This window comes from Echinops telfairi, unplaced genomic scaffold (genome assembly GCF_000313985.2).
Source record: "Echinops telfairi isolate 266 unplaced genomic scaffold, ASM31398v2 ScPeMD7_2;HRSCAF=8, whole genome shotgun sequence".
NCBI classification, from domain to species: domain Eukaryota; kingdom Metazoa; phylum Chordata; class Mammalia; order Afrosoricida; family Tenrecidae; genus Echinops; species Echinops telfairi.
Genome location: NW_022103898.1, coordinates 47649614 through 47664248, shown reverse-complemented (window position 1 = coordinate 47664248; position 14635 = coordinate 47649614). Strand labels below are relative to the sequence as shown.

The 14635-nt window shown below is 40.2% G+C and overlaps 1 protein-coding gene across 1 annotated transcript in view; it reads left to right on the top strand.

Annotated features, from left to right (window-relative positions):
• Window positions 1-14635, top strand: part of TMTC2 (transmembrane O-mannosyltransferase targeting cadherins 2) — a 512083-nt gene that overhangs the window by 420676 nt on the left and 76772 nt on the right. The window contains exon 11 of the mRNA XM_004700423.2: window positions 11436-11499. Coding sequence (XP_004700480.1) covers window positions 11436-11499 — 64 coding nt within the window. The remainder of the gene's footprint in view (window positions 1-11435; window positions 11500-14635) is intronic.

Below are 14635 nucleotides of genomic sequence, written 5' to 3'. Positions count from 1 at the left end.
GAAATTTTCATCCCTTAAAAAGATGAACTTTAAAAGTGTGATTATAGATTCAGATATAGTTGCAATAAAAAACAGAGAGCTTCTGTACCTTCTACTTTGTTTCCTCCAATAGTAATATCCTACAGAACTATCATGTAACAACCACGATACTGGCATTGATACAGACTTTCCCGGGTTCACTGTACCTCTGTGTGTATGTACCTAGTACTATGCCATTTGATCACATGTATAGAGCACATAAAGTCCATTGGTGACTATGAACTGTTGAAACCCACCAGTAGTTACTAAATGGGAGATCGAGGAAGCTACCTGCTCTCATAAAGATTTAGTCTTGAAAACCCCTATATAGGGTTGCTGTGAGTTGGAGTTTGAATTACCTCAACAGGAGTGCGTGGGTAGATCAATCCTATACAGTTCTATATAGAGAGAGCCCCGATGGCGTAGTGGTCTCATAGTGGACTGCGATTTGCATGATTGGCAGTTTGAGACCACCAGCAGCTCCATGGGAGACAGACTGGACTTTGTACTCCCAGAAACGGTTACAGTCTCGAAAACCCACAGTGGGGTCGCATTAACTCGATGACTGTGAGTATTTATTTTTAATACATAGACAGCTGTATACATATACAGACTAAAATACAGTGCCTTCATTATTGATGTCCCTCATATGCCCCTGTCTCTCCACCTAAGGAACTAAAATTCAGTATAACATGTGTACATTGGTTTGGGTCTATCATTTGAGATTGTCATTAGAGCTGTATCTTAATGGATTTCTACTTGGCTTTTTATAAATTATGGATAAGAAATGTAAAACCTGGCAGAGAGAAAAATATTATACTCTGAAGTTTCCCTTGGATGCCCTGACTATCTGTTATTTATCACTTGTGAAGCACTTGTTTTAAAATGAACCCAAGGAAGCTGACAACTACCGGAGAAGTCAGGTGTTAATCAAGTACTGGTACATTTTTAGGATAAACAGCAGCCTCTCTGTAAGAAGTTTAAATGCAAGGGTAAATTTTAAAAGATACCTTAATTCGCATGACAAGGTTAAGTGTCCTTGGCTTTGTTTTTTTTTTTTTTTCAGGGAAGATAACTTTGTTTTTCATGAGTAAAATGCCAACCTTTAGTCACAATAAAGCATTTTCAAGGATAAGAACACACACGTTTTTACATCTCATCTTAAACGCAATAGGTACTTTCAACAGGATGTTTCACCATATATTAACTCAGTATATCAGATTCAAGGTTTACCAATAGAAACTCATTACAAGAACATTACAAAGCATGTCCTTGTTGAATACATGACTTGTAACTGTTTTTCCTTATCACGGTGTTAGAAACCAGGAGAATATGTCGGGTACAAGTTAGTGGGAGGGGAATATGTAGGATTATTTTTCAGCAACTTCTCTTTAACACTGTATTATGACAACGGGAACTTGGTCCCATCCTACTCGCCTTGGGGACCATCTCCAGTAATGTTTTCCCTTCTTGCTCCTGCTTTGGGGCTCCAAAAGTCAAGCATTTCTTAAGTACTTGTGTAAACTGAACACCAACCTTGTTACTAATCAAGATATTCAGTTTAGTTTGCTAAAAGGAGTAAGAAGGATTACCTGCTGCCCCTGGAGTGCAGCCTTATCAAAATGGTTAGCTGTCAAGAAGTTGCTTGTTGCTTAGTGTTATCTATTGTTTCGTGTGGGGATACCACAGGATACTAAATTGAATTTGATAACAATTTTTTTCCTTAAGAACTGTTATGTTGAATGATATTTAGAAGTTAAAATTGGCAAGGTCTGGCAAAGAGTTGGATATGAGGGAGAGATGTCTCTGTGAGTGTGATTTGGGTAGCTGGATTAATAGTTCCTTGGAATCCAAAATTAACTATTCAGTAAAAGCTTATAATTCATAAGGTTCTAGCATGCATGTTTAATCCACTCTCTCTTGCTAGTTCTCAGTGAAATGATCTAAAGAATAAATTGAGTTTAAAAAAGTGGCTTATTCCAAATTTTAAGAGATTCCGTCTGGATGAGACTAGATTGGGAAAAGCGAAGATCAAGGACCAGTCAAGGGCCAATCTGTATCTTGCTGCAACCTTCAAGAGGTGTTCCAGATGTGGAATCTTACATGAACATGGTTTCAGGTCATTGTGTTGACCTTGGTTTATACTTGGTAAAGATGGTCCGTTAGTTAAAAATCAGAGTCTCTAAACCCAAACCAAACTAACTGCCATCACGTCAGTGCTGCCTCATAGTGGGCCCCGTGGGTTTCGTGAGGTTTACAGGGGTAGAAAGCCCTGTCTTTCTCCTGTGGAGCTGCTGCTGTTGGTTTCCAACTGGCGCCCGGGAGGATCACAGTCAGCTTGGAACCACTGCACCACCAGGGCGCCTCCTAGTGGCCAATCTGTACTGTGGACATATGTGCTTCGCTAGCGTGGGCATTACCTCAGCTAATTTAGGGCTGCTAACAAGTGAAAAAAATGACACCTCAAAGGAGGAAAATTACCTGCATTTTCTATTCTCACCATTCTCAGCTGGTCAGGCTTAGAAAAGTTTCTGCTCCCTACAGGCAGTATTAAGAAAACTAGTCATAGCTAGAATAGTTGGAAATTAGTAGCTCCTTGGACCTGGGATTGAAATATGAGAAACTTTTAGTAGACTCATTTCAATTCTCAATAAAGGATAAGGATCATCCTCTGTAAGCAAGTATTCCACAATTTTCAAGTGTACGGTTTAGTTTGGTAGTTTAGCTGAGGATGGTCCAAGTAAAATGAAGCACCTAAGCATTTCGTGTTTCTTATAATGTCGTCTTTTGGTCCCTCCAGTAAGTCTCAGCTCAAAGGCACTCAGCTCTACTTCTGTGGGTCAGCAAGCCCAGCGCCACCAGTCAGTGCCCAGAGACACCCCATTTCACAAGCAGCCGCTCATGCAAATGCACTTGGCTGGACTTGCTCCGTGGACTGGGAAGTCCTCCACTTCCTTGCTCTCTGGCTTCTGGTTCGGCTGCTGCTGCTCTGCTGCCGTCACAGCTGTCCTCTAGATCCAGGAGGCTTATTGCTTGGAGATTTCAGGTGCAGAGCATGCTGGCTACTCCTGGATCTATATTGGCAACGAGATTCCCTCCACCTGCTTCTCCTGGGGCTTATTTTATACACAGAAGTGTGGCATTTCAGGGAATCCTGCTCACAATCACTCACAGGTGAATCCCATCAGAATCTCCCCACCTTCTTACCAAACCCATTCACGAAAAGGTCATTTGTTGAGAATTAAAGACTGTCTAGAAGAGCCAGATTACATAATTTGCTGCCCGTGTGGAAACACTAAAAGCTACTGAGATTCTTAGTATTTTTTTATAGGTACAGTTTTGTTTTTGTTTTTCCCTAGTCTACTTGTAAGGTCAAGGGGAAGAGTAGCACTCAGGTATCTCCCATGTCTCTATCTTTGCATTTGATAGCGAAATATCAAATCAGTTCTAACTGCACATCTTGAAGTAGATACTTCTATTTCTATTTTACAGAAAAGGGTATGGTCTTCAGAAAGTAAATACCTCCAGTCGGTGAAGATGGGACGTGCATTTCATATAGTCTGACAAGCTGTGTTTTTGTCTTGCTTTTTTTGTTTTTAGAAGTAACGTTGGGATCCGTCATCTGATTGCGTTATCCATTACTGGCTGCATCATTGCAGCCAGAAGGAAAATGAGTGCATACTTTTACCCGTGCCTGAGGGTACTGTATTGTGCCTGCAAGGAAAGGAGAAATTCACTGCACCAGCGTGTTCTCCCTGCCTCCTCCATTCCTAGAGAGCAAAGCGAAAATATGACTATAGCATTTCAATAGGTAACTCCAACTGCCATTGGAAATGATTTAAAACTGACATTTGTAGGAAAGAAAGAAGAAGCATCAGGTTATTTTCCAAAGTCGATGAAGGGGAGAATACGCTCTTCATTTACCCATGTGGAGGTACTGTGGTGAGGGTATTGCCTTCACCACCTGGCCTGCAAGACATTCTAGGCCTTCCACTGGTGGTTTCAAACCGCTGGCCCCTGCAGAAAGAGCACAGGGGAGAGTGTCTTGACTTTCCGTAACTTCACAGGGGGGAGGAGGAGACTCACCATCAGCCCAAGGGTGATTCCTGCGAAGCCTGTCAGGCATGCCTCCCCTTACAACTCTGACTCTAAGCATCTGCCCCATGCTCTGCTTACCTCTGTGCCAGGTTCCAGAATTCATTAAAATAGCTATCAAAAACACACAGACAATACTTGGAGTTATGAGGCTTAATAGGGATGTAGCTGGTTACCATTCAGATTCAGAAGTGCTTAGGATACAGTTCTTCGTTCAGGACAGCATAGTTTCAGCAATTCCCACAGATTCACCTCTTTGCAGCACCTGGCCTTTCAGCAACACAGGCCCTTGGTCTTTTCTGTCCTGGATCAAGTGTTCACACCCAGAAGTGGTCACTGGCTATAGAGGAGGGTTACAATGGACGGCTTCAGCCCAGTACACTTTTTCCCCTATACACTTCATTGTCTTTCTAGATATAGGGTGACCTTGGTTCTTCACCATCAGAGGACAAAGGTCGTGAAAGAATGGACTCGGACTCATGGGCATCACAAGATTTCTGGCTCAAAGGGATTATTAATAAAATTACATTATCAGCCTAATCTTTTCCTAGGTTACTGCTACGGTTTTGCTTTGCCCTCCCACATTTAAACTTCAGATGCCTGCGGGTCACAAAGCTGGTTTGGTGTCTTGACAGAGAAGTTGTTTTCATGTGAGAAGACTTGCTCGTCCTAAGCAATTTATTTGTGGGCATTTCCTTGCAAGGCTATTTCTGCGCAAGTGTTCTTAAATATAACTCTGTTTTTCCGATTTTGAGGTTTTTAAATACGTTTTTATAGTCTCCTATTAGCCCTCCTTCTACCCATACTGTACAACGGATCGACTAAAATGACAGTGTAGTACTGCTGTGAGGAACTTCAGCATCAGCATCAGTCTAGTGATTGGCAAGAACCCAGGAAATCCCAGCTACTGTTTGCTTCTGCTTTCATGACACATGAACACACAGTGCTCTCGCTCGGTTTTTAGAGACTCTTAAGTTAACCTTGAAAATAACCAGCAGTACTTTAAGCAAAATAAATGATCTCTTGTGTGAGACAAACAGTGATTATTATTCATACTGAATCACTTTAAATTCAAATTGAACAATTCAAAAGATTAGTAATTACAGTTAGTGTCTTTTAAATGCACCTAGATTTTTATTTTTGTATACTGCAGAGAGAAGTATACAACCTTTGATTTTGTAACTCTCATAGAATATATTGAAATAGGGATAATTTTAAGTGATTTAAAAAATCATACTCTCTCCAGATATTTTGCAGGGTACAGTAAGTGATTATTTCAAAGCACAATTCAATTACATATTTTTTCTATATATCTTTTTAAAATCAGATTATTGGACCATAAACCTGTGCATCCAAAGGTAGCCCTTCCATATGTGACTAACAGAGAGAGGAAACAGCCACGTTTCCTATATCGACTTGTTTCCGTTCGGAGCCTGCCTTGTCCCTGATAGTCCCAGACTCAAGCTGGAGACATTTAGTAAAGGGTTGTCTCACTGAATTCCATGGGAATTCAAGGTTTAATTGACAGTCCAGTTTACTACTGTTGTGTAGACTTTTGTTTTATGTCCTGGCCTTTTTTGACCCTGGAAGGCCACAGATCTTTTGGCTAGAGGGAATGGTTCTTGGTTATGATGGACATAAATTGATAATGAGAAAGGATCTTCCATCTGAATGCTAGGGGGCAAGCCCACTATTGGCATGATAGTGAATTCTTTATTTTTGAGATATCAGACATATGTGGACTGATAAGGTGGCATGTTAAATGGATTCAATCACCTTTGTGGATCTAGAACAGCTTCCTGGTTTAAGTGGTTTTTCTTACTCACCATCTTGTTCTTGACTTTTTAATGTACCCTATGGTCCAAATATAAGGTTATCAATTCCTAGCCTCAGAGGTACCTTGACAAAGCCGATCATTTGCTCCACGACTTACCTTTTGAGTTTTCCACTTAGACATGAGCAACTTTAGTTTCCCCCCTTCATCGAATGTGATCTCATAAAAAAAAGGGAAATTAGGAGTGTAAGAGAGTGTTTGCTACTTTTTTCCTTTGGTTTAATTTTTATGCCCTCTCACTTTGCCTTTACTCTTGAATCCCTCCCTGTTTCCCTCGTCTGGAGAATGCTAAGGTGTAGTGTACAAATATAACAGTTTGTTTCATTCTGTTTGGTCTTAACACTCTACTGCTTAGTTTGGTCTGGTGATGTCCATTCATCAATTTTGAGTTCTGTGGGTTAGGAAGGAAATCATGTAGTTGCCAACTCTTTTCTACCTTCCAAATGTCATCTCACAGGTAAAGGGTGGCCTTTAAACTTCATAGACCATGAATATGGCTTCTTCCTTTCCTAGCAGTTGATGTAGCTTGTTCACATGGTGTGTAGAGGTGGGCTGGGGTGGTTACAGCAAAGGAAATAAAACATCATTTGCATCTGAACTAATCTGCCCCAAAATAATAGACTATAAATAATTTTCTCTCTTTTCATATATACAGAGATGTCAACATAAACCTGTAGTTTAGGTTTTGAGTTTTGATTTCTTGATTTCCAATTCAGTCACTTACCAGCTGTATTCTTGTAACCTTGGGGGAATTACTCAATTCCTCTAAATCAAACCCAAAGCCAAACTCACTGCCATTAAATCGATTCCAACTCAGTCGCCTCCATGAGCATGTAACTACTGCACCACCAGGGCTATTCTTCCTTAAAATATAGTGGTTTTTTATCAGCAACTTTTTCATGCCTCAGTAACTAATCAATGAGATAATTAATTCTTATATCCTATAGGTAACACATAGAGGTTTTAGAAATATTCTGTTACATAACCCAGTAAAATAAGACAGGAAGATTAGATATGGGCATGCAGGAGAGGTCGATGGTATCAGTATCTTTAAACAGATCAGAATAGTCTGGTAAACTTAGTCCCACAATCAATTCCTAACCATCTTGTGGCTGAGGCTATTAACAATAGTTAGTAGAATCCGTCATCCTCTAAGAAACTGGCAGAATGCTTTTAGTGTCCTCATTTTTCAAATGATGACTAATGTCAGTCATCCATGCAATTAAAATTTACTAAGCACTGCCAGGGTGCTTTGTAAAGAGAAGAGTGTATGTATAGCCCATAATAACATACCACATAACATCAAATAGACATTGGTCAGTTGTTTGAGTTTATAATCTAGTCTAAGAATAAAATAAGAATATAAATAAATATTCAGTTGTAGAACTGGCATATTCTTTCTTACTTTAGGGGAAATACTATTGAATGATAGAATACATTTAGTTAGTAATAGAAGCAAATCCCTAGAGTAGAAATTAACTTTCACAGTTAAGTTACATATATGTATATATATTTGCTTCTGCTTTTTAATTTTATTTGAATATTATCTGTTCTACCTTTACCTTGGGAAACTAAGACTCTAAAGTAGATATATTCTTTGGAGATTCAATCACTAGAGTATGAAGATTTAAAATATAAAACAAACTAATAACTGTGGTTGTTTGTTTTGGGGGGGCTGAGAGGAGACATTTTTACTTTTTGATAGTCAGTTCTGAAACATTTCATTTAGTGGATTCCTCAGCTTCTTCTTTGAAACTTATTGATCTATACACTTGAACATCTATAAAAATGAATATTAATGATACTTCCTCTGCTTTCCATGTTAGACGTCTATTGGTTGGTCTTGCTTCAAAGTAAGTTACCTTTTTTGTAGTGTTTAAGTTACCCTGATTTCCTACCTCCATGCCTTTTATTTTCCTCTGGGGAAAATTCTTCCAGGGCATGACCTAATGATTTCTGGTTCAAATTTCCAAATGAAACTAGACCAAAGTGATTCTGTAATTTGGTGGAAGGAACCTTCTTAAATGCCCTAGTGAGGGAAATTTTATTGTTCCATACCAGACTAAAGTACTTTCCTTGACATTGAAATTGAACTTCAACATTTATGAGAATATAAATTCCAATAGCACATTATAACATGTCATGGGGCCAGTGGAGCCTTAGGTCAAGGGTTTTTACTTTCTCTATAATCGCATTGAAAATAGAAATGCTTCTAATTATTTTCCCTTTAAATTTTTGGAAAAATATATCTCATTCGCCAAAGAGATATTACCTTTGCTTATTCTTTTCATTCATGTGGTTGAATGGGATATGGTTGAATAGTTTTTATTTAGCTTGAACAAAGTACAAATTCCATTTTATAGGTCTGGTAAACTTTCACTTTTTAAACCTAAATATGAGGCAATTAAATTTTGTTATCTCCTCTGTATTCTTCACTTCTCTGTGATCTTCATGTCTTGAAAGCTTCCCAGTATCACAAGAGGAGATTCTATTTTCACTGGAGAACCCCAAGCCATTTACTACAATTGTACACATTTACCTGGGCTTTTATGCACCACTTGTATTTGAATTTGGTATTTGTCCTTTCTCCTTTTTTGTTCCTCAAATGTTTCAGTTCACCTTCTAAGAGTTCCTGAAGTCACTTATCTACTATGTTGAAAGGGATTTTAGACAGTGTGGCCTCATTAGTAACCCTTTTAAATTTTTAGAGGCTAATGTGCTGAATTTCTTTAGAAACATGACATTTGATTTCTTCTGCTAAGCATTTGGCAGGATCTGAGCCTTTGCTGTTAAGTACAAGAATAGGTGATTCACAATCTTATCTTTGGCATTCATGCGCATGTTATTTGCATGACTGTGCCACTCTGCTGTTTGAATGTAAGCAATAGAAATAGACTCAGAGAGTGGCAGGAGACCCCCAGATCAATCTGTGTAACCTAGTCCACAAGACAGTGTTCTCCACCCTTTTGTGGAGAGGAACAATAGAGTCTTAAACATAGTGAGTGACCATATAAAGTACAACTGTCTGTCTTTCCCCATCTGGAGCCAAGAAGAGTAAAGAAAATTAATCCCAAGGACATGACCTCAACCTTCATCACACTGAGACCAGAAGAAATAGATAGTGCCTGGCATCGCTCTGAAAGGGTTTACAATCTAAGGTGCTGGTCACCGGAACCTAGTGCTGTCAAGTTGACTCTGACTCATAGTGACCCTATTGGACAGGGTAGAACTGGCCCTTTAGGTTCTTAGACTTGAAAATCCTTGCAGAAAGCAGACAGCCTCATCTTTCTCCAACAGAGTGGCTGATAGATTTGAACTGCTGCCCTTGTTTCCCACAGATCAATGTGAAACTCACTGTGTCATACTAGGGCCCCTTAAGGTCCTGGATAGACTAATAGAAAATATAGAACAAAACTACAAATATGTAATTTTTAAGTCCCAGGTGTATTGGTCTAATAACAGATTAGTAGAACCCTTTAGACTATGGCCCTTACACTTTCATTAGGTTGGAATTGAACTTATCATCCCCATGACCCAATTCCCTCAACTGAACAATAGACAAACCAGCCAGCCTGTAAATTGAATTATGACACCAGGGTATAAAGCACAGAAGGCAAGAATGGATAGGAGGAAAGAAAGAAAAATGGAAATGGTAAATACAGGGCAGAAGGGGAAAGATTAATGATACATTGTGGGGATTTCAATCAAATTCACTAAAAATGTGTATTAATTCGTTAATAAAAATTCAATTTTCATTGTAAACCTCCACTCAAATCACCATAGAAAGTTTTAAAAGAAAAAGAAAGAGGAACTGCTGGCTGTTTGAAACTGTTGTGAGATCACCGAATTCTTCACTGCAGGCTCGAGAGCTGGGTCTGTGGGGTTTGTTCCAGATTGAATCATTTGGAGAAGAAAATAACAAAAGATCCTCAACAGAGATCCAGACGTCGGACATGCCACAGCAGCAGTTCTTTACAGTAATAGGGCCATGACAAAACCCCGTTGCTTCCCCTGAGACACCCCTTCACCCTTGTGTCACTCATTCAAGAATCAAAGAGCCAGTGGAGCGTGTGCAGTTAGCTGTGCCCAGATCTTAGGGCTCCTTTGCTGCTCAGAGAGCAAGGAAGATGGACATGCCTTTTTTATCTCTGTAAGCTGCATAAAATATGAAGTCCTCTACTGCAAATCGGAAGGAGTGTAGCTTTCTGGATAGATACATAACTCTTTTAACCTGCCGCTGATCACTGTTTCCATGAAATAAAATCAATTAGTCATTTTGAAAATCTATAATAAGACTTTTTTTGTGGGAGGGGGGGGTGATGAGGGTGGGGAGTGGAAATCATGTTCCAGCTGGAGATTCCCAACCCTCTAGCACACTATTTCAGTTTGATTGGAATTTCAACTTTGAAAGACTGAAGTTGACAGAGATTCCGCTGTACTGGGATCCACCATCAGTACCCATGGAAGCAGCAGTCCAGAAAGCAAACACATACTGCATTGGGCACGTCTGCAAAAGACCTTTTTGAGGTGTTTAAAAACAAAGATGTCCATTTGAAGCCCAAGGTATCCACCTCAGTGAAGCCAGGGTTTTCTCAGCCACTTCACCTGCATGTCTACACTGTGTTAAGACCGACCGAGAAGGGCTGATGTATTTGAATTACAGTACTGAAAAACAAAGCAAAACCAAAAACCTGAATAAAATATGAACTGACAGCAAATGAATGCATTTGCATAAAATAAGTACAATCAAAATGTTCCTTAGAATTGAGGATGATGTTACTTCATCTCGAGGCATCGATACACGTTATCTGGAGGGTCCAATACCTGGAAGAGAACATCCTATTGAGCCAACTAGATGGTCAGGCGAGGACCCTGAGACGCAGTGACAAAAGTGGCTGCAAATGCAGACTCAAACATAATGAACCTTGTAGGAATTCCACGACAGGCCAGTGTTGCATTCGTGTCCATAGCATCCCTGTGTTCAGAGCTAGCGTGGCCGCACCGAGCAACTACACACTTGGAAAAGTTCGGTAATGTTTCACATAGATGTATTTATATAATAATAGTAAATACGTTTATGCTGAGATGCTATCTGAGATGCTTCAAACACAATTACAATGTTTAATTTTTAATGATAGTTTCCCTTGGAAAACAGAGTTTGACTTCTATAATTGTATTTTTTATAAATATTATTTTGCTTCACAGTGATTCTGTTCTCCTGTCAGCAATGTTAAGGCACCCCAGTGGTGCACTGGTTAAATTGCTCTGTTCTTAACCAAAAAGGTCAATGATTCGAAGCCATCAGTTGCTCCTGGGAGAAGCAGATGGCAGTGCACTTCCATTAAGGTGTGGCAGTTTGGGGCCAGTTCCACACCACCTATAAGATATTGGTGGGAAGTGATGCTATGACATTCGGTTTGGTTTTCTGGTTTATCTGAAACTTTCAATTAAATGATATTTATATCTTTCTATTTTTATTCTTTAACAGACAAGCTAGCCTCAATGAAGCAGCTGAGAAGTATTATGACTTGGCAGCCAAGCTGAGGCCTAATGTAAGTACTTTCTTAATAAAAAGTATGACTGTGGACAGGCTCAGAGCATGTGCTAGGTTTAAGGACTTAAGAGCAGCTTGCTTCCAAGTTTTTCCCTTTCTGAGAGTTTTATCCTGTTTACTCACTTACTGGTTAATTCAACAATAATATCTGTCAGTCTCAAGCTTCTTTCTTTTCCCCATACTAAAAATTACTGAATATTCTAGTGTGCATAAAGCATCCAAAATATTATCATAAGGATACATGTTTGAGAATTACTAAAGACTTTGTATTTGGATGACTTTGAAAATTAATTCGTTGAACTTGGGTGTTAGTATATGCAGAATTTTTAACACTATAGATGTTTTTGATTCTTACAGTCACACCGTGAGCTGTGTGCCTCTTTCCTAGTCTTCAGGTCTGATAACTATTGTTTTTTAACTCTAATTTCATTAGAATTTTCCCTGGGCAGGCACATATTCATAAAATAAGATGCCGATAAATCAGATCATTGCTATTGAAATAGAGTAACTATTAGAAGAATATAAAAAGTGGTTTTGTTTCAGTCTTAGCACTGTCACTCACAGAATATCGCTGAATCCCAGTGCGCACGTTCCACTCTGCATCTACAATATGAAAGCCTTCTGCCCTGCTTGCCTCTCTGGGTTAAGAACACCTATTGAGAATGTAATTTAGAAACAGTAAGGAGAGTGCACACATTATGTGACTATAGGTAATAGCATCAGTCACGTTTCTTTATGCGAACGCATCTATTGGGCAGCATCCCCAGAGTTCTAGTGGATGGTAGATTATGGAGATGTCATACCGTAAAACCTCATACCATGTAGCAGTGAGCATTGAACATAATCAACTAACTTAAACACAGTGTGGCAGTTCCAATCAAGAGCCACGTGTAGGGCCCTAGGGTCACACAAGAGAAGGACCTAATGCTCCCTGAAAGAAAAGCCCACAGAGAGTAGTGTTTATCAGGAGATTCAATGCAGTGGAACCTCATCCTTTAAAGTTCCAGTTTCACTAATTATGAGGTGCTTCAAGAATTGGTGAGCTGTTTTCAAGAGAAGAAACTCATTTAATAATTACAATAGTAAGACAAAAATTTATTGCATCTTGGGTGTGGGCCAGGCAGCATACCTGGTACTTCACGACAACTCACTGAAATGCTTTATGCTATCCATTTTGTTAAAGCTTAGAGAAATTATAGCATGCCCAGTATCACAGCTAGTAAATGGCTGAGTCATATTGTAACTGTGCATGCATAAGGTACATATTGAAAAACTGCAGCCATAGCTCAGTGAGGCAATGCATGCCTACAATGTATGTAGGACATAAAATGTAATCGTTATCTCTTTTATTTATGTAGTGTATGATTTCTCAGTACCTACTAGGTGCTAGACCTCTGGAGGTACAAACAGTTTATACTTGCCCCTGACCTCCAGGTTGGCATTGATGGTAAAGGAGCAAAGGCTAGTGGTCTACTTACATACAGCTAGTCATCGTGAGCTGTACACCCTACAAATCTAGGCTATAGGTTTTTTAGCAAGGAACCCTGATGGCATAGTAGACTACTAAAGGTGAGGTTAGAAGTTCAAACCTACCAGTTCCTCCGCACAGCAGAAAGATGAGGCTTTCTGTTCAAGTAGACTTTAATGCCTCAGAAACCCATAAAGGTACTCTGTCCAGTAGGATCTGCTATCAGGTCACTATATATTGGAATCAACTCGGTGGCAGTGATTTTGTGTTTGGATTACTCCATAGAACAGTATTGTCAGGAGAAGACCTGGAGAAGGTCTCCAGACCATGGAGAAGGATGTCCTATTTGGTGAAGTGGAGGGATGGCGAAAAAGAGCAAGGGCCTGGATGAGAAGGATTGGCACATTGGGCAGCATCAATGGGCTCAGGCATAGCAACACCTGTGAGGATGCTGCAGGACCTCGCGGTGTTTCATCCTGTTTTGCGTAGGGTCGCCATGGGTGAGAGCCAACTCGATGGCACCTATCAACATATATCAGCAGATCATTAGACTTTCTCCCATGGAAGTGCTGTGTGGGTCTAAACTAGGAACCTTTTGCTTAGCAGCTGGGATTGACCATTGTGCTACCAGGGCCCCTTTACCAAATAACGATAGCCAGTTCATGGGTATGAATTGCCAAATTTGCATTGAGCTGCCCAACAGCTAACCTGCAGTATTGGCAGAGCTCTTTTGTTGCCCATAAACCTGGCTAAATAAGAACCATATGCATCTGCTCGACTCGCCTACAAATCCGACTTTAAGACACAAGAACAGATCTAACTCACAGCCAAGGGATGATTTTCATGAAATTTGTAATTCCATAAAATTTTACTTTGGACAAAACAAAGTAATATTCTACCCTCTTGCTCACCAAGATACCTGACGGCAAAGTGCCCTAGCACTCAGCTGCTAACTGGAAGATGAGCGGTTTGGGTGGCCCCACCACCCCTGTCAGTGGGAGGGACCTGTGGCAGTCTGCTCTGTGGGGAGCACAGTCTTGGTCATCCTGGGGGAAATCACTGAACCCAATGGGAATGGTTTAGTGTTTGGTCTCATCGCCATCCCACTTCCCTGATCGCCACTGAGAGGGGTGTTGTTGTGATGCTGCCATCCCTATTTCCACTGGAATCACCAAGACTGTAGAACCATTGGTCGTTAAGTGTCTCCCTTCTGGTTTAGATTGAGTAGGGTCTAACCCGTAGCTGCACCCCTGTGCACAACAGAATGGAGCACTGCCCCGTGTTGTGCCTGCCTCACAATTGTTCCCTTGCTTGACCCTGTTGTTGCAGCCGTGGGGTTAAGCCATTTCAGTGAGGGCCTTCCTTTTTTTTTCACTGTCCTTCTGCTTCACCAAACATGACATCCTTCACCAAGGAGCAATCTCTCCTGACAACATATCCAAAGGATGTAAGATGAATTCTTGCCTCTGAAGGCCAGACTTCTTCCAAGTCAGATTGGTTGGTCCTTTCGCAGTCCATGGTACTTTCATTATTCTTCTCTTCTGCCACAGTTCAAATGTCCCAGTTCTTCTTCGATCTTCTTTATTCAATATTCAATTTCCACATGCATCTATAGCACTTAAATCCCCTATGGAGCATAATTCTGCTCTGTGAAAAATGGAGTCAC